The 20970-nt window shown below is 38.6% G+C and overlaps 1 protein-coding gene across 1 annotated transcript; it reads left to right on the top strand.

Annotated features, from left to right (window-relative positions):
• The first annotated feature begins 7970 nt into the window (after positions 1–7970).
• Positions 7971–20714, top strand: LOC131245377 (ubiquitin-conjugating enzyme E2 36-like). The gene is made up of 8 exons (XM_058244806.1): positions 7971–8133; positions 8252–8279; positions 8513–8599; positions 13959–14017; positions 18548–18589; positions 18680–18753; positions 20171–20268; positions 20379–20714. The coding sequence occupies exons 1-8, from the start codon at positions 8098–8100 to the stop codon at positions 20414–20416; spliced, it is 462 nt and encodes a 153-aa protein (XP_058100789.1). The 5' UTR covers positions 7971–8097; the 3' UTR covers positions 20417–20714.
• The last annotated feature ends 256 nt before the right edge of the window (positions 20715–20970 follow it).

Genomic DNA, 20970 nt, shown 5'->3' with positions numbered 1-20970 from the left:
TATATATATATATATAATAAACTAATTAACTCAAATAAGTCATACACTATAAGGGAAAAACAAATATAATATATTTGTATATAAGTAATCATCAATCCAATGTATACCTTATTTAATAATACAAAAATAATTCATGAATTTATAAATAAAAATAATAATTATTTGATGGTAATACAAGAAGGAATATACTATGAGGGAAGAACAAATATAATATATTCAAGATTTTTATACACAAATAGTCATCAATCAAATATGTACATTATTTAACAATACATTTACACAAAATGATTCAATGTAAATCTAACAAGGCTATACAATGCACCATCAATTATTAGTATATATACTTGGTTTAACAACAAGTAATTATTAAAGAATCCACATATACAAAAAAATAAATATATAATGTTATACATATACAATCAAAGTAATTTAAGGTATACAATGGTTTAAGCATTCATGCTTGTCAACTAAAAGTACAAACTTTTTTTGTTTGCCAACTTGCAAGCCGAATATCATTACATGTCCATAATATTTACATATAAATCTCATTGTGGTGTGTTGATTAGATCACCTGTGTAATGCGTGATCGGTGTGCAAAGATGGCTATAACACAATTCAACGGTTGATGGTCTTACTAAGAAAAATGGTACATTCTCTAATAGCGATTTATTGATCGATAATTTTCCGATGAATTTACTTCTTCAGGTTCAAGATGATGGACTTTAATATAGAAAACTTGGGAGGTGAGGGATTAAGGCTTTAATGGAAATTTGTCAGTGGTTTCGAAGGTTCGTGAATTCGTGATTGACGCGACGTGTGTACACAACGCACGTAGTTGATTATTATCATTATTATCAACATTATATTTTTTTTTTCTTTTTTTTTTTTGTAAAATGAATGGTTCAGATAGCTTCGGGTGCAGAATCATCCCATTGTCGAGCAATGAAAATGCAAGAAGTAGGAGTGAGGTTCGGGATATCAATTTGGTAGTGACACAAGTCGTACATCATGTATGTGTCTGTGTGTTTATATATATATATATATATATATATATATATAAAAGATGGGTTAAAATGACAAGATCCACCGAATGAACGATTCAGATCAGAACCTTGGGTCCACTTTTCCAATGGTTTAGAGGTAATAGATGGCACTGGGAGCCTTTTGTTGTAAACGAAAGAAGATGAGAGAAAAACTTAGAAAGATTGATTTCATAGCACGTCACTTGTCATATATTTTATTTATTTATTTACCTAATGAGCCCCATTTTGAGATTGCAGAGAATCCATTCTGTTCATCTGTTTTGCTTGCCCATATTAAGGCACGGTCCAAAAACAAAGTCAATCGAATGCTAAAGTGGGCCTCACCAAGTGAAACAGTGAGAGGGGTTCCAATTGTTGAACTTAAAAAAAAAAAAAAAGAAAAGATCGTTACTGTGATTACGTAACTCGGTGGATGTATGTATCTTATTCATGTCGTCCGTCCCATTTTACGGCTCATCTTAGGGCATGAGATTTTGTGGCCCCCACAAAGTTCTCAACGGTAGTCATTCAATTCACACTGTTTCATGTGGTGTGGTCGACTCGAGCTTTAGATATGCTTCAATTTTGGGCTCATGCCTAAAATGATCCTGAAAATCCGATCGACAGCATGGATAAGCCACATAAATCAAAGTGGGCCCCACAGAGTTTACTCAGTAGCCTGCGCAATCCCCTTCCCTCCATATACACCTCCAAGATGACTGGGCCTGAAAGCCTGATAGGTTGATGGCCCAATGGGCTGGATCAGGCGGAGGCCATGTCCCAAGGGATCACATGGCTGTGAATGAGGCCAACGATCAATTGGGCTGAGCCTGCGTTTGGACATACATGAAGGAAGGCAATGGTTGATTGGCCCAGCTCAACACTTAACAGTGCAGTAATGGGTTGGGATGATCTGGGCTTGGACCTGGATGCTTATTCATGGGCCAGGCTAGGTCTTGGCTTAAATCCTTATCTCATGGGACCGTATTAGATGAGCCTGAGCTAGGCCTATTCACACCTTATGTGACGACAAATCTCTCTCTTGGCCATTTCTCGGATATTTTCAGATGTTGATTTTTCAACACGATTTATTGGACAACTCTGGCTGAAAATGATATATCAGAGTATTTATAATAAATAAAAAAACGATATTTAAACTTAAAAGTAAAGCTATAAATGCATTATTTCATTATTTAAAGATATTTTTATTTATTTTTATTATTATTATTATTACTATTATTATTATTATTATTTACTTTCAATGGTACTTTTTCAATAAAATCACAAAAAATTTAACATTGCCAGGATTCTAAAAATCTCGCATTATATACTATTTGGGTGGCTTGGCCAAGTAGGATGACCCCTGGAACTTGACTTGAGGGCGGGTTTAGGCTTAAAATCTACAGCTCATGTCGGGCTGTGTAGGCCAAGGGCTAATGATGAATGGCCCAGACTGGCTCATTAGCCTGGTCTGGTTATCAGGTAGGCTGCCACCAGTGGTGAAATCCCGCCGCGTGCGTGTGTGGGGTGTGTGTAAAAAAAAAAAAAAAAAGTAGGTTGCCACCATACAAAATAAATGGACAGTTTAAAGATATCCGCAATTTTTTTAGAATAATGCATATTTCAATGATTAAAACCATTTATACCGTGAAAATTTTTGTGTCCAATGAAATAATTCTAAGAGAGAATTCTTAGATTGGACCATCCATTTCACTCCCTTTATTATTGAGCGATCTTACCTTATAAGACTAAGGCCTTTTCAGTCTGATTAATGTTCATGGTACATTTAAACTGGCAACTTATATGCTATTCAGACCATTCTAGTTAATTTCTAAATGCCTGCGTATCATCCATCACTCTCTCAGAGTATGAAAGTTTTTCCTTGTAATACCCACATGACGTACCTCTTCAATCTCACCTTTTACGAAACATTGCAGTGGATTAGGAAGGCAGAAGTCATCCACTGCCTTAAGGCATGACACGTGTGGTACATCTGGACTGCTCAACTTGTAGGTCCTGTCAGTAGATGGTCTGTTGGTATAGATTTACTGACTTGGCAGTTCTACCTGTCAATTTCTCCCATTGAATCTATTTTTACTCTGTCCGTCCATTGGAAGGCTGGATTGGATCGTCTGTTCCGTGTGACTTTTAGGCCATCCATTATAAAGATCACAAGACCAACTAGATGGATGGTGGCGATACACCACCCTACCTGCCATGTATCACGCATAAGGCCATGAACACTCTCTTCATCAATCTGAACCGTCCAACTATTAGATGATTTTTCAAAAAACACTAATCTGAAGACAGCAGCCATCACTCAACGTAAACCACTGGCTGTTTTTCTTTCCCACCGTCCATTTAAAGACCGCTGTTTAGAGGGCTAGGATCATGTGATAAATTTCCATAGTGGGTCCCACTAAATGCCCAACCCTGGTTAAAAGATAACCTCCCATGATGTAGATATATGGTTAAACGATATTCCTGTTCCTCTAGCTCTATGGTATCATCCCCAGAAAATGAAATGCTCGCTTTCGTCCACCACACAAGTTGTACAAAATGCCAGCTCTTGAGGATCTAAATCTTTTCCATGGTGGGCCCATCAATGGATTATAGATCTTCCAAAAATCTGGCCCACTAGATGATCGAACGGTCTAATTTAGCCCTTTGTCATATATGGACCACGTTTGTAATGGACCATTTTCATAGGACATGGGGAGAAATTAAGTGCATGACAAATCTATGGTGGGTCCCCCAGATTGAGAATGGGTCCCACACGATCATTTCCAGATTCATGGAGAGGTGGTGATTCATGGGCTTCTCATCATATCTAAGTGCGTGGCATGCGTCGGTGATCCGTACGAGATAATATCGCCCACATATGTAGAAGGGCCAACTATCTTTATTTGAGGGAAATGATTTTCTGTCCTTACCTCGTCAAGGGAAACGGTTTTGTGGGCCCTGGGCATGAGTTCAGCGTCCAACATCATATATAAATAGGAAGGGTGGATCGTGGACGAGATCTAAACCGCTAACTTGTGGGCCATCAATCATACAAGTACCATAGCTGAATAGTCACACCCGTTAGACGGTCCCGATCTTCTGAGTAGGAGAGATGTTGAATCTTGATTGTTGTTCTAATTGGTCTTTTACAGCCGCGTGTAAGCCCGGATCTTTTTTTTTAGATCTTCAACCACAGACCCACAGTAGGGCCCACTTGATGAATGGCCCAGATCTCTTCTCTATCATAATCATCATCCATTCTTTAATAAGTACGGCACAAATTTCCGTACGAGAAATTCTATCGTGCGCTTGCATCATGAAAGTTACGTGTAGCGCCGATCACGCGGTGCCCGTGCCAAATATGTACTGTGGGTGGAGGACTCGGATTGCGTACAGAGTAGCACAGTACGCTTCTATCGTACTGAGAAAACCCTGTTGGGCCCACAGTGAATGTAGGTAGTTAATCCACGCCGCCCATCCGTTTCCCATCTCATTTTAGGGGTTAAGCCAAAAATTGAACCATATCAAAACCTCAGGTGAACTACACCACAGGAAACAATAAAAATAATGATTTTCACCGTTGAAACCTTTCTAGGCCCACACTGATGTTTATTTGTCATCCAACCTATTCATTGGATCACACACATTAATGAAGGGAAAATACAAATATCATCTTGTTACACAACTTATGTGGTCAAATTTTTTTTCAATTTTTCTTATAATGTGGTCGACTTGATATTTAGATATGCTTCATATCTTTTAGGATCCGGCCATCAAATTATCGAGTAAAATGGATGGATGGAGTTGATAAGATACATAATTCACGGTGGCCCTCACATAATTTATTCAATACAAGTTACTCAGTACGCCACTGACCTTAGTGTCATTACTCAACACCATCCGTCATTTTATTTTCCAGATCACTTTAAGAGCATGAGCCTAAAAATGAGGCATATGAGGCATATTCAAAACTCAGGTGGACCACGCTACATAAAGCAATGGGGTGTGATCTCATGAACAAGTCGGATGGCAAATAAACATAATGGTGGGCCTTTGGAAAGTTTCAACGGTAGGCATCATTGTCCAACTGCTTTCTCTGGTGTGACCCACTTGAACTTTGGATCTGCCTAAGTTTTGTATTCATGATCTAAAATAACCTGAGAAAATGGATGTACGATGTGGATATAACATATACATCATAGTCTGCCCAAAACCACTGAGGTCGGCGGTGTGAGCCCCGTTACTCAATCCGAATTCCGGTGGATGCAGTCAATCTTGCATTCGGTGTCGTATAGCCAAAATTTCATTGATTCAACTGCTCTCAACCATCCACTCGCTGCGAGATTTAGACGTCGAATGTGGACCATTTCAGGGATTCAACCACTCTAACATGGAGTGAGTCAACAACTAAAACCATGTCCTATTCAGGCCACTGATCAGATGGCTACCATTGATCCAATCCCTATGCCTTCTGGAAATGGCCCACCAAATTACGGTCCTGATCATGAACCATTGTATCAGGTGAGATGGTGCCGAGTCGCCCCTATTTCCATTTCTAACAGATATGGCCCATGGTACGGTAATCTGAACCATTGGCCTGTCGACACACATCTTGGGTGGAACAGGCCTTAAAATGGTTTACTACTGAACCATGGGCCCCACTTGCCACTACAGATTCTCCGCCCGACGAGTCATGACTCGGCCTGACTCAGCTGTATCCGCCAACTCTGTGATAACTCGTCTGATTCGTCAAAGTCGGGTTTTGTGACCCGAGACATCCATCGACATCATGGCAGACCGAGTCCAAGTCGACTCGGATTAGACATGTCCAGGTTTTGAAACCACGTTAAGACCACTGATGGAAATCTAATTGACGGTTGAAATGAAATGTATCCAACGGTATTAGTTCATCAAGCATTTGTTGGGAATCAGATGTTAGATTGTTCAGTTATAATTGGTCCACAGATCTGGACATTTGAATACGAGTTAATGTGTTAAACGTGTACATTTTTGAGTGCCTGCGTATCAACCAAGATACCCCACCAGAGTATGAAAACTCCACCGGTACCCAGTCGGTCAACCGCTTGCCGATGAGGGACCTATGGTAGCTTTTCATATTCCGGGTTTACCCTTGAAAATGGGGCCGACAGAATCACCAACCACGCCATATTCAGCTCTAACGTTGGGGGCGCGGCATCGGCTGATCAACGGATCTACCGATGTGGGTGGATACTTGACTGTGGGCCCACCATCATGTATGTTCCTTATATCCACACCTTTCATCCATTTTGACCGCTCATTTTAGGGCATGATCCCAGTAATAAAGCGGATCCAAGTCTCAGGTGACCATACCGTAGGAAACGGTGGTGATTGAATACTCACCATTAAAAATTTCTTATGAGCCATTGAAATGTTTATTTTTAGTCCACTTGTTAATAAGGTCACAGAAACCTACATGAATGGACAGCACAGATACCATCTTGAACCAAAACTTTTGTAGCACAAATAAAGTAATGATCTATCACACTTGTTTACTGTGCTGTGGTTCACTAGAGATTTTGATCTAATTCATTTTTTATATTCACATCCTGGACTGAGCTGTAAAAATGGATGGCCAGGGTGGATATAAGGTAAATGCATCAAGGTGGGGCCCACAATAATAAATTCAGCCTCTTTAATGGGACACCAAATGCATTTACTCGCTACTGAACGGTGCTTTGTGGCCCTAAGCATAATGTCTGTATTTTATTTATGCCATTCACTCACATAACCTGCTCATTGCAGGGCATGAGACCAAAAATAAAGCAAATACAATCAGCATGTGGACTAAACCATGGGAAACAATAGTGATTGACTGCCTACCATAAACGGTTCCTTCAGATCAGAAAAGTTTGATATTTATATATTTTTTTTCATATCTAAGCTTGTGTGGCTTAATAAACAAGTTGAATGATAGATAAACATTACAGTGAGTCTCAGGAAGTTTTTAATGATATTGAAAGGCATTCAATCACCAATATTTTTATGTAGCGTCGTTTATCTGATATTTTTATTTACCTCATATGTGAGTTAATACCCTAAATAATAATCTAAAATGAATAGATAGTCTGGCTAAAATACGTACATCATTTTTCGACTCATGTGGCACCGTCTAGCCGCGAGGTTGAGGTTGTCACAGGCAGTGTCAGTCTTCAATCCGCGTCCCCTCGGTGGATCCGAGGCAGTAGCCACCGAAGCCGCGCCCCAACATTCCGAAGCCGATATAGAAGAACAGGCAGGGGGCAGGCACGTGAAACTAATGTCAACTCGGGGTACATTTGTAATTATCCTCCAGCAATGATGCTGTTGCTTTGAAGGCCCAATTTCTAACTTGCCCGGTTCATCTAAATCTATTATATAATGACCTTACTGAGATTTCGAACGTGGGACCCAGTACCATGTAGGGCCCAAATCCACTCCGTCAATAAGGTGTACCCTTTAAAGTTCACTCTATGTCTTAAATCTACGGTCGACGTTAAACACAGGTGGGTCACACCAAAGGGAAACAGTGGCAATGGGGTCATCCACATTTAAAACCTTTCATACTCTATGTGGGGCCTTCCATGTTTTTTTATCCAATCCATTACATTCATAAGATTTTACCCACCATGATGGATAGAATAACCAAAATTAAAGACATTAAAAGGCTCAGGTGGGCCACGCCAGGTGATTTTAAAGGTTTTAGGCATGATTTTATATGATCTGGCCAACTTGAGTTTCAGATCGTCCCTTTCTACATTCTTAGAGGTGAATATGAGTGGGTCTCACATGATGGACCGAGTGGATTTTACGTACACATCACGATGGGCCATGCGCACAACCGTAAAGTAAGCTTATATGATACAATGGTTGTGGAGGAACCGGCTTCGTTACGAACACCAAAAGGGAGAATAGTATATTTATTTATATATCTTTGCGTGGGCTTTAAAACCCCAAATTTCATCAGAAGCCCCTCCATTTCTCGGTGCTCTTTCAGGACTCTTTTGCAGAGAAAACGAGGGTTTTACCTCTCCTTTTCCAAATCTCAAATCGCATGGCGAACAGCAATCTACCCCGTCGGATCATCAAGGTACGGTTCTGATCTCTCCTTCGATCTCCCAAAATTTTCTCTCCGGTGGTTTTTTTCCTTTTTTTTTTCCCCCTTCGATCCACTTTAAAATTTCCATCTGTTTGATACGATCGAGCAGGAAACGCAGCGTCTCCTTAGCGAACCTGGTAACGATCTCTCTCTCTCTGATTCCTTACTCTCTCTCTTTTTTTTTTTTTTGGTTTAATTTAAACCGTTGCTATGAAATCATCTTGGAGGTCGTAAGATCGTAGAATCTCTCGCCATTGATTGTTCTTGAGATTTTGACCAACTGTTTCTGGGAAGTTTCATGGTTTCGAGGGATGTTAGGGTTTCTGATTTTTTCATTTTCGATTTTCTCTTCGTAAATTTTCACATGCAGCTCCCGGTATCAGCGCTTCTCCATCTGAAGACAATATGCGTTATTTCAATGTCATGATTCTCGGCCCCACACAGTCTCCTTATGAAGGTAACGGAATTTCCTTCGTTTTTTCCGTTCTATATTTTAGTAAATTTTTGGTAGGATTCGTCATGCAGAAATGATTTTATTTTTCTGTTGGATGGAAATGTATTTTTAGAGCTTTGCATGTGAATTGAGTTGCTACATTCCTTTAAAAAAAAAAAAAAAAAATTTTAAATTTTTTAATCCTGTTTTGAAATTGTGAATGTAATAGTTCGGCGTGTCTTTTTTGTATTGGTTGATCTCTGCCAGTTGATTGATTTCTACGCAGTTTTGTCATTTGAAATAAAGCCGTTATAGAGATTCTAAATATTTTACCCGTGTTCTTTCTTTCGGAATCCTTTTAATTGTCGTTTCCGAGGTTATAAAGTTCTGATTTGGGAAGGTGTTGGTGAGGGAATTATTTATGGTCTGCGATTGGGAGAGCTCTAGAAAGACTCAACAAAATTAGGAACTAAAAATGTGGTTTTTCTATTTCTAGATTACCTTTCTGCACTCTAGGATTGACTCACCGGCCTGGTTTTCTGCATGCGAGTTGTAGTCCGTTAATGGGCTGGGCCTGTGCTGGGTTTGAGCCTGGATTTTGAACTGGTCTTGAGGGGCCTGTCAGGCCAGCCCTATTGAGAAATCTGATTGTGCTTGGACCTGGCTGCAGCTCATTGACAGCCTACAGCTTTACAATTCCTGGAAGTAGATTGTAGCTATTTGCTTATTGGATGGCAACTTGGCAACCTCTCCCTTGATTTGTTTGAGTTTGCATTTACGTGGGACTGTTTTTTACTTGGTGCCTGCATGTATATCTGCATTTTGTTTTATGATTGTACGACTAATCTCAGTTTTCTTGTTTTCTTATCTACATGCGTTATTCAAGTAGTCTTCTCATTGAAGGATAATCTTTCTGGGGTATTTTAGTACTCATGGTATGTTGGTTGTTTGGTAGTTCAAAGAAGCAGGTCAGCATGTGTTGGTATGCTAAGTTATCCCCCAAATTTTGAGCCATTTTTTTCATAGTTAGTTATTTACGGTGACAGCAGTGCTATTAGATTTCTCCAATGTTTTAAAAATCGGACTGGGCCATCCAGTCCGGCCAGAACTAGAGGTCCTCTAGTCCGAATGAATTCAGGACGTCGCACGGAAAGGTCAATTGCTTATGCTTTAAAAAAGTTTCTAAATGAAGAAAAACTCAAGAAAAAAAAGTTTAAAATTGATATGATAATCTTAATAGTCTAATAACTAATATTAATACCCCTTCTATAAATACAAATCCAACCATAAAGACCATCTCCTTTATTAAGATGTGCACGCACATGGGAGCCCCTGCTCACAAACGCACACATGCCCTTCGTTTCTCAACTCACTGTCTACCGGACCAATTCTCCTCAGTTCCAACAAGTGTAGATCTGATGCCCCCATGCTGATGATTCCAAATGAATGCCCCAGCACCAATTGTCTGATTCCGGGACTCTCTCTCTCTCTCACGTGAAAATCAAGACCTTCCTAGCTGAACAAGTGGGCCTATATTATTCATTGGTCTAAACCATTGATCTTTTGAGATCCCCTCTGATTAGGTATGAAATCCTTCCACTTCTGAAGATACTAGCGCCCCTTTATTCTCATTTAATTGCCATGTATATTTCCTTTTTCTTTTTCTTTCTCATTTTAAAATCATTTTATCTATTTTTAATTCATATTCATGATGCCAACATCATGGACCAACCGGATCAAACTGATGGTTGAACTTGGACCAATCCGATGGTTGTCTGCATGAGGGATTGCAATGTCCGTGTTTGGGCTGGGTTTAGGGTTGTTCACGAGTCAAGCTAGCTCGAAAAACTTGCTCGACTTGGCTCGAGTCTGCTCGGATTGACTTGGCTTGAATGGTCGATTTGGGCCGAGTCAAGCTAATTATTTGAAGCTCGAGTTGAGTTCGAGCCGAGTTCGACCAGGGGGCATTTCAACTCGACTCGACTCGAAGCTCGAACTCGAGCTCGATTAATAAATATATTAAAGTTGTGGGGAATGCGGAGAAAGTTGAAGTGGGATCTAGAAAGTTGAAGTGGGATCTCTTTGTTTTCACCCCAACAACAAAGAGTTTGATGTTGGTGCTGACGATCTCTTGAATCCAAAATGGTATATTGTATGAAGCATTCACATGAATAGACATATCCTTCCTGAATATGTTGTGAGCTACAAGTCCTCAAATCATCTGCAAGGTAACGGAAACTGCGCTTTTCTCTGAGCAGCAACAATACAGGTGAGTCGCACTTTTTTTTGGTCCCAGGTCTGTTCAAAATCCTATTCATTAGAAAGTATAGCCTTGATGATGGGTAATTTAGAACATACAATTGAGGATGCTTTTGGCCTATGGTTCTTCTATCATAGGGCCCACACAGATGGATTTTCTGAACTACTGAAAGATCGACTCTACCTTGTTTTGGTTGCCAGGCTAAACCAAAAATGAATTTCGCTTGGTGGAGCATCATGTAAAATGCATCTTTAAATTTTTTTTATTTAGCTTCTCTTTTGAATCAATGGAGGAGGATCAAGAACAGAATCCATTACTCTCTCACCCAACAAGCTCGAGCTCGACTTGAGGTAAACTTGACTTGATTCGAACTCGACTCGACAGCTTTGGCAAACAAGCCAAGCTTCGTAAAGCATGGACAAGCCAAGCTGAGCTTGGCCCACCTCGACTCGACTCGACTCAATGCCCACCACTAGCTGGGTTTGAGCTCTTTTGATTATTTATTTATTTATTTTGTGTCCCTGGTGGTTATACTCCTCGCCGTGCTTCTTTTGCAATAAAGTTGGTTATTCATCAAACCAAAAAAAAAAAAAGAGGAAAAAGGAAAAGAAAAGAAAAGAAAGACCAATCTGACTAATGCATTTCCTGTTCAGACATTTTGCTAGCCTAATGTTCTACATGCTTGACCTGTCTCTGCCTCCAACGAAAGAAATGTTATAGGTTGGGAACTCTTTCTTCGATTAATAGCAAATCTAGCAAGGCAGTCCACTCTCATTGAAGATGGGATGAGCCGCGATTATACGTGACATCCCCTAAGCATTTTTTTTTTCCGCCATCACAAGGGTGTGAAGGGCTGACAGATTCTGGATGGGGTTTTGGTGCATGAAGCTATCCATTCCACTAAGAAAGCAGGTAGTCCAGGAGCAACTCAGATTTTGAAAGGTGAAATTCCAATATAGTTTGATAATGGAACTTTGTGATTTATTATTATTATTTTATTATTTTATTTATTATTATTATTTTTTTATGGGTCAATATAAAAACCACAGGTTCAAGGAGGAGCAGGTCTGAGAAAGTTAAGAGATGGATTTAGCTTGTTAGGGAAATGGGTATGGAGGTTTGGGGTAGAGGTGGGAGCTAGATGGAGGGTGGCATTAGGGAGGAAATATGGAGTAGAGATGATAGTGGATGGTGGACCAAATCTTCTTCTATGTATCAAGCTTCTTATCTTTGGAAGTCAGTGGCATCCTTAAAATGAAAGGGTTTGGGAATGGATAGGCTTTGAGATGGGGAACAGAAAAAACATTCGCTTTTGGGAGGACAAGTGGCTAGGTGAAAGTAATTTGAGGGCTAGATTTCCAAGACTATAGCAGGGTTAGCTTTGGAAGACATTTGAAGGTTAACAGTTGTTTCTCTTGGAGGGGCGATGAAGTTGGTTGGGCTCCTCCCTGTAGAAGGAACCTCGATGAAAAAAGTTTCTAGAATTCTTGTTGCTTCTTTGAGTGTTGGTTAAAGTTTCTCCAATTGCTTCTAGTACGGATTCATTAAGACGATTAAAATATAAATCAGGAAAATTTTCAGTTAAATTATTGTATGGGGTAGTACCATCTGGAGATGGGGATAATGAGGAGATTGCCCCGATGTCATTTGTTTGGAAATATGGTGCACCGTTGAAGGTAGCGGTTTTTGGGTGGCTTGTAGGGAGGAATAAGGTGCCTATGATTGACAACATTTGCAAGAGGAATGTGATTCTTCCAGTATGCCTTCTTTGTTACCAAGATGCAGAATCAGTGAATCACTTGTTTCTTCATTGCCCTTTATCAAGGGAGTTGTGGGATCGTTTTTTCTAACTATTTGGAGTGCAATGGGTGCTCCTGGGCTCAATAGATATATTTCTGCTATCTTGGCAAGGTGGTGGTAAAGGAAAATCAGAGAAGAGAATATGGAGGATGAGTGGTCTAGCAGGCCTTTGGGTGTTATGGCTAGAAAGAAATGATCAATGCTTCAAGAACAATAAGGGGAAAGTGTCAAATGTGTTTAGGAGGGGTAAGTCTTTTGTAAAAGAATAGGTTTTGGGTTCGAATGGGCGTTTCCAATTTTCGTTGGGTTGGTTGCAGTGTTGTTGCCTCTTGTTTTTTTCCTTCATTCTTTTGTATTTTTTGGCTGCGGCCTTTTAATGAAATTATCACCGTTCAATATATATATATATATATATATATAATATAATCAATTATTTTTTCCCCTATGGAAATCTTACTATCGAACAGCCTGCATTATAAAAGGCATTTCAGGGTTCTTTAAGTTCCAGACTATTCTTATGCCATGGAGTATATTGGTGCCCTTGAATTAAGTACTTGTCCATTTGTGTCCTGTGTTTATGCGAGTCCAATCTGCGTATTTTAAGCTCCACGGTAAAGCACCTTTAGTGGTTGCTTCTTCATCATGGATGGTTTCTGAAGATTGGTTTGTCATTTTTTCATTGTACCAATGCAGATGTCTGATATTATAGATATATTTAAGAGCAAGTTATCCCACTTCATCAATTATTTTCTACTCCCCCCCTCTCTAATAATTTGGATGCATTTTGAACTAGTCATTGAAATCTCTGTATGATATAAGATATTTGACTACCAATTATGACCAACTTCTTCTCTTTGAGCTTGACTTGATAACTTTCCTTATCGGTGTTTTTAGATTGTTTCTCTTAATCCCGTTCGTAATATTTCTCGGCAGAAAACTAAACCCATAAAAATGGGAAGAAACATAGCTTCTACGTGCTTGTAAATAGGGACCGTAATGAGTGCTTCTTTACTGGTCAACTGTTTCACTCTCTTCTTCTTCTTCTTCTTCTTCTTCTTCTTCTTTTTTTTTCAAAATGAAAATTAATAAGGATGACTATCTCTGGCTATTCTTTTTATTTTTTTAAATTTATTTATAGGTAGTCTCCGCTTGGAAACTTCTAACTATAAGCAACTTCCTAATCTGTTACTTTTAATGTAAACAATTTTGTTTTGTGGTATGGATTATCAGTAGAATGTGATACTTCCATTATTACTCTCAATACAAATAATCTTGTTTAGTTGTTTGATTTTTTTATTTTTTATTTTTCTATTCTTTTCATAGGAGGGGTTTTCAAATTAGAATTATTTTTGCCCGAAGAGTATCCAATGGCCGCTCCAAAGGTACGATCATTGTTTTTAGTAAAGCTTCCAGCAATATTTGCTTTTCTGGTTAAGGCATTTAGCTGTGGTATTGGGTGCATAATCTGGTTTTGAAGTTACCTTTTCTTCAAAGCACATTCCGTTACTGTAACTTCAAGTATGTATTAACATGATCATGCTTAGATTGTTCTTTGAAATATATTATTTATAGTTTTTGTCGTCTAGAGATGCATGAAAATGAAAAACTTCCAACCATACTTTTACTGTATGAGTTTATTTTCTGGCACAACTGAAATTGAATGAAGTGATAATTGGCCCATCTGCTTTCAACACTTTTCATGTAGAGCTGTAAACAATTGGGACTTAAAATAAAGGCCGGAAAGTATGAGCATATAATTTGTTAAATGTCAAGCTAATTTTATATGGCAGGCAGATTGTACGAGGAGTGCTGTCTGTGTAGAATTTGGTTCCTTATTAACATCTCATCTATAGCAGTTGCACAGGCACTAACCTGGGTTTATGGACCTAAGCAAAGGTGCAAAAGAAGGGATCATGTACTCAAACTAGCTATTGTAATTCGTTCAAATGTGATTGCGCTACCGCCTTCTAGCTTTTCCATCTTTTTTGTTATATTTCTCAGAATCCTGTCATGCAAACTTCTAGATACCCAAATGGCATTAAATTTATATATATATATATATATATATATATATATATTTTCAATATCTATTTCTGAAACCCTGTAGATTTATGGATTCTTGATGCTTTTGCTAAGTGGCTTGATCATGTCCATTCATAATTAGAAATTCTTCTGATTTAGCATCCTTTGCTGCAATATTTGGAGTTTCAGCTGGCCATGGTCTTCTTGACTCTTTTGGTGTATCGTATTTTGCTTCCTTACTCCCAACTTATTTTTTATTAGCCAAGACGTGATTTCTGAGTTTTAGACATTATATTTAAGAAACATTGAGGTCTTGGGTTGAGTCTAGCTTACCTAGCAAAAAAGAAAAGAAAAAGAAACATGGTATTATTTTCTGTTGCCTATTCTTTGAGCCTTTATTCTGGCTTCTGTTGCTGCTTTCATGTCATGTTTTTTGGGTTCCTAAGAGCAGTTTATTCTGGATGCTGATACAGATGAATAGGTAATTCATTTTGCAAATGCTGTGATATCATGCATTACATGTTCTTTCCGAGTTTCTGCATAGGGTTGGGTTCTGATTAGTTTTTATAAAAGAAACACTCTTTTTTGGCATTGGCCTTCTCCAATTTGACCAATTCAGACATATCCATGTTCTTCTGAATTGTAATACCCTGAATGGATGAGCTTTAGGAAATGTGCGAGAAAGTTGTAAAACAGTAGCTATAGATTCTGAAGATATTTGCACGTTCTTGTCATAGATGATACAATTTGCAGACAATGGCATTGACAAAATGGACCTTCCATTGGTCACATAATAATGTATGACTGACCTGTAGTCATGAGTCTCTCTTCATCTTAGACTTCGTGGATGTTGTTCCTTTGCACTCTAGCCTTTGAAGTGTTCTCCAAAAGGGTGTCTTGTGCAGTGTTTTAAATAGCATATTCTATGTAGTGCATCGTAGCCTACACGGTACATAGCGTACGTAAATAGTGTATCTGTCCTGTGGCGAATGCTACATGGGGTGTAGCATACGCTACACCATACTCCCGTTTATACATTTAAAAAAAGGTTTTATGAGGTCGGACTTTTATGTTAGTTCAGCTGCTGATTTTCAATGGCTGTGACTCATCCTCCTCACACGTGGCAGTTGCGTAGAGCTATCCGTACCATCTAAATAGTGGGTCCTATTGTCGATGGAGAATATCTCTACATGCACTCCTATCAAACAATCTTAACCATCTATACAAGGGCCTCCACGTGTATGGCTGAAGACTTCTAAGTATTTTAAATGGTGTCAAACTCATATTGATTCAAAATTTTTAAAACTAGTGGTTTTGAAAGAGGTTTCAGAAGCCCCATTCGAAGCGTGGTGTCAAACTTATTGATACAGAAGTTTTAAAACTAAATGGGTTTCAAAATCACTCTTTCAAAGTGCTAATACTCGATGGCAAACATCCTCTTAATGACATGGTAACTGCCTAAAATGCATGTGAAATATATTTTTTGTTGAGATGGTGGATTACTTAAAAAGAAAGAAATTCTAACCATACTGGCAGACAAGTCTTCAACATCGACATACACAGTGAGAGCTAGCTGCTGAACAAGTTCGATCTTGCATGAAATTCCTTAACCATATCTTTTGGTTGATATGTTGGATTACTTCCAACCGTACTAGCACACAAGTCTTCAACATCGACATACAGTGGGAGCTGTCTTCTGAATAACTTGGATCTTGCGTGAAATTTTTTGTTATGTTAACATGAATGTGTTCACATACGTCTTGTTGCTTGCTACTAGTAATCTATGAATGTAGAAGTACACTATTGTAGAAAAGAATATATGATTGACTGGACTTGATGTTTTTATTGTGATTACATCAATGGATCGTGCTCTGCAGTTTAAAATATATGATATATGAACCTAGTTCAATATAAGGAAGTTTCTGACCGACGTCTATTCTGTTTCTTATGACATTGTGTATTGCAAAAGGCATATAATTTCCTTGAAGTAGTATTTCACAGTATGATAGTGCTGATCTATCATGCTCAGATCCTTAAAAACAATGGTATCCTGAGTTGGATATGTGGATGAGGTTAAGAGAGCCCTCTTTTCCAAGAACTTGAAATTAGGATGAGCTGGTAGGGCGTCTCCCGCACATTAGATGAGCTGGTAGAGCAAGTGTAGTGTGTGTTAGTGATCCAGGATTCAATCCCTGGTAGCGTTACCTTTAAAAAATAATAATAAATAAATAAATAAAATAAAATAAAAAATTTGAAATCAGGATTTACTGGATTTTGAACTCCAGAATGGTTGGTAAGAATTTATAGTGAATCATGCCAATTGAGCAACAACTTCAACTTGTGATGCTGTTATGGAAGTATTTTACCATGGTCACGCTTATCAGCAGTCATCAATCCTTCCGGAACCCATACCATAAGAATTCATATTTTGAGGATCTGCCGAATTTGATCCTTCTTTTTCTTCTTCTTCTTTTTTTGGTTGAAAGGCTGCAGGATTTGATCCTCGCCACACTCGATGGTCAATACCCCATACCTCCAGGTAATATTGGTGTTTTAAATAGCAAATAGCGTGTAGCGTAGCATTCCGTTGACCCCTCTGAAGCATGAGGTGTAAGCTAGATAGCGTGTTGCGTAAGCTACATGCTACTTCTAGATTTTTAATCAAGGTCGCTTAGTTGCACCAATTTGATGATATTTTAGACCAAATTAGACTGATTAATAATAAAATTTAACAATATTTCATGATATTTGGTGCAACTAAATTCAACCTAAAATAATATAGGGTAATGATTAAGTGTAAATGTAAAGAAAGCAATGGAACTGATTTAATACTGTAACTTGTATTATTTTTACTAAAAGCATTGAAAAATTAACTAATTTTATTGAAAACAAAAAATGTAACAAATCATTGAGAACATTAATTGATTTTAATGTTGTAGTGAAAAATAAATTGTAATGTGAGCTACATAATGTGTAGCGTAGTCTATGTAGTGTGTAGTGTATGCAAATTATCATATAGCGTAGGCTACTTGTGACTTGAGCTATTTTCATGAGCTACGTAGTGTAAGGCTAAGCTACGCTACATAGTGTAAGCTACATGCTACGTAGTATAGCTATTTAAAACATTGGGTAATATGAGTGCTGAAATGTACTTTTCAATTGATATCTGTTCCTTCCAATACATTATGCACATTGTATGTTGAAAGTCGGGGCCACACGTCTCCCAACATCCAATATTGGTAGATAAATTGTTAAAATATTTCGAAATGAGCATTTTGGAATTCTTGCTGGATTCGTGCTGACTGTTTAATGACCCTTCATACTGTTACTGTGCACATTGAAGTCATGTTCATGGGTGGATGGTATGTCCTCTTGTTGTATTTTGTTATCATTTGGATGTACCCTCAAATTGTGATTGGCTGCAGTTTCCCAGCACACTTAAATGTCCTTTATGTTTGTGTCAGGAAGGGAAGCAAGACTCACATTAAGTGTGCCAGGGTTTCCCTGCCTTTAAGCCAAATCACAAATGGGAAAGTCCCATTCTTATCTTAACCATGATATGGTGGTAGCACAACCTGTCAGCCTTAGTTATGGTTCTTCCAAGCAAAGTTCTGCTTGAGAATGTGAGGTATCAATTGTTGGAGCTTGTGTCCAACATCATTTGCTTTGACCATGGAATTTCCAAAGTTGCTGATTGTGCAATGTTGCCTGTCCTTCTTTTTTTTTTTTTTTTCTTTTTGAATACTAGTAGTCTCACTAAGGTAGAGACATCCTATTTTAGCCCTTTTTTGGGTTATTCTTGATCATATTTGTGCTCGACTGCTTTAGTTCTGGCTATTTACATGTACTTTCATATGGCGGTTATCCTGTTTTGATTACTCTTGAAACAGGTTCGCTTTCTCACCAAGATTTATCACCCTAACATTGACAAGGCAAGCAGTTCTTTTTGTCCTTTCTCTGATTTCTTTTGCCCCAAAATTGTTGTATGTTGCATATAAAAATGAAGGGTTTACTGCATGCAGCTTGGAAGAATATGTCTCGATATCCTGAAAGACAAATGGAGTCCAGCTCTCCAGATCCGAACTGTGTTGCTGAGGTGATACGGAATGCTATTACCTTCATATTATTTTCTGGCACATTTGTTCTCTTTGGATGCACTATCAAATTGTATTGCAATTAATAGGCCAGTAAAGTTGAAATAGCCACATAGTACTTTCCTTTCTCAACATTCATGTTAGGGATCTGGGATTTACATTGCCATCATGCTAACATTCAACTTGAAAGAATTATAATTGCAATTTGAGGATCAATGTGAATAATAGGAAACATCTCTTGATTATGTAGACTGATCACCATTCAAATCACTTAGCATCTGACTGCAGCCTAAAAAATAACTTGACATACCTTTGCCAATCTCACATGTATGTGGCTAAGAAAGTAGCCACAGACTATTAGATTGGTTCAAATTGGTGGTGCAGTGTACACATCCAGGTATGGTGCTCTTTATCCTTGCGTATTTTTTATCAATAAAATCGTGTGGCTGCTTTTATTGGTTACATGCATGTGGGCCAAGCAAAATTCATCTGAATAACAGTAAGCTGCATTGGTATGAAAATGATGTAACTTCCCTTTTGTGTTGGGCGAATTAAATCTTCAGTTTTTGAATCTATCATTCGATTTTCTCAACAAAAAGAAAAAAAAAAGAAGAAAAAAAAAGGGGCTTGTCATTGGGAGGTTTATTTCTATGGCAATCAGGATTTCCTATAGAGTTTGTGAGAGTGTTAGTTACTTTGGTGGTTTGTTCAAGCTATATAATGAGTACTCTCCATTTTATAAAAGATTGTCATGTCTTACACCTGGGTCCTACGCGTCAACACTCAACACTTCAACTAGGAAGAACCTTAATTAGCATAGTTTGGTTGCCTGGATGTGCTAAAACTTGCTACATATTTCAAGTCAAAGAGTGGATCTAGTGGGCTAAGTGTTGGAAACCTTCCTATGCACCTACTTGCATTTGGGCATTTGGATGGTCCATATTATCAATCTGGACTGTCCATTTTACCTGACCCACTTTCTATAGACTTGAATAAATCACACTGATATGATGATCAAAGCCATCAATAGGGTGCAATGCAAACGTGGATGGACAAGATTGTTCATAGAAGATAGGTCTAGTCAGAGACTTTTAGGATCACACTGATGTCTGTTATTTATACGTAGTAGTTAAAGAAAAGTGGACTGGACATAATGAGGTCAGATAGGTGATGTGGATGCCAACCTTTCCATGTACAGCTAGGTGCAGGGTTCCAACTAGATCATATCTAGAAATAGAATTTGCACAGGCGCATGCACATGCACACGCATGTGCTTCTCACACCTCGTGCCCATATCTGGCTCTGATGCACCTGCCCAAGTTTAATGTGTTCTACATGAACAACCATAATTCATAATTACAGCAAATATTAACTTACATTATTATTTTATTTTATTCTCTTCTTTTGTATTTGTGTTAGTATTCAAGCACTTTTGAGTGCTCCAAACCCAGATGACCCCCTTTCCGACAATATAGCGAAGCATTGGAAGACAAATGAAGCTGAAGCTGTGGAAACAGGTAAAGGAGACTGCATTGCAAGGCATTTATATTGAATCTTGGCTTGTTTTGTCATTTATCCCTTTTCCTGTTTCTGGCTGTATTTTCATCACTGTTGGGGGACGGTGCAGCAAAGGAATGGACCCGTCAATATGCAAGTGGGGCGTGATGTGGGGCATGACGGACTGCTGTTCTTGGCAAATAACATGTCTACTGTGTGAGTTACGCCGGCCCCCACCATCTATCTTTACAGGGAAATGCAAGTGTGAATTGAATGTCGGAAATATGAACTGTAAAAGATTGATCCTTAGCAAGCTTTTAAGTTACATTCTGCTTCTTCTTTATCCATTTTCCTTCTCTGAAGCCCTGTTGTTGATTTCTGTATGATTAGAGAAAGGTCTGCTACTATTTTCTTCCCTTAATTTTCTACTAATAGGAAAAAGCTCTGCTTGTTGGTTCTTTCTGCATGTGGTTTGACTTATATTTTCTAATTATATGAACCCTCCCATTGGGACTTGCGTTGGACTGAGACTCTTCCCCATATGCTCACATGGCAAAAGCATGTGAGATTCGGGCCGTTTATTAGTCAAAAGACAGTACATGTGCACGGGAAAAAATAGGCATGTCCCATTCATCACCCCTGGCATGGTCATATCACATGGAAGAAAATGACTGATTTAAGAGAATTGCCCAAACATGGACATCCAAAGCACTCATGAGATC

Source organism: Magnolia sinica, chromosome 5, assembly GCF_029962835.1.
Source record: "Magnolia sinica isolate HGM2019 chromosome 5, MsV1, whole genome shotgun sequence".
In the NCBI taxonomy this organism is placed as follows: Eukaryota; Viridiplantae; Streptophyta; class Magnoliopsida; order Magnoliales; family Magnoliaceae; genus Magnolia; species Magnolia sinica.
Note: the sequence above shows the minus strand (reverse complement) of the source record. Positions and strands in the feature narration are given on the sequence as shown.

What these genes read in the sequence shown, in the direction of transcription:
- LOC131245377 (XM_058244806.1), top strand. Translation starts at nt 8,098, where the DNA reads ATGGCGAACAGCAATCTACCCCGTCGGATCATCAAG. An exon ending in GCGTCTCCTTAGCGAACCTG is followed by an intron (nt 8,280 to 8,512) that starts GTAACGATCTCT and finishes TTTCACATGCAG; the next exon opens with CTCCCGGTATCAGCGCTTCT. An exon ending in CACACAGTCTCCTTATGAAG is followed by an intron (nt 8,600 to 13,958) that starts GTAACGGAATTT and finishes TTCTTTTCATAG; the next exon opens with GAGGGGTTTTCAAATTAGAA.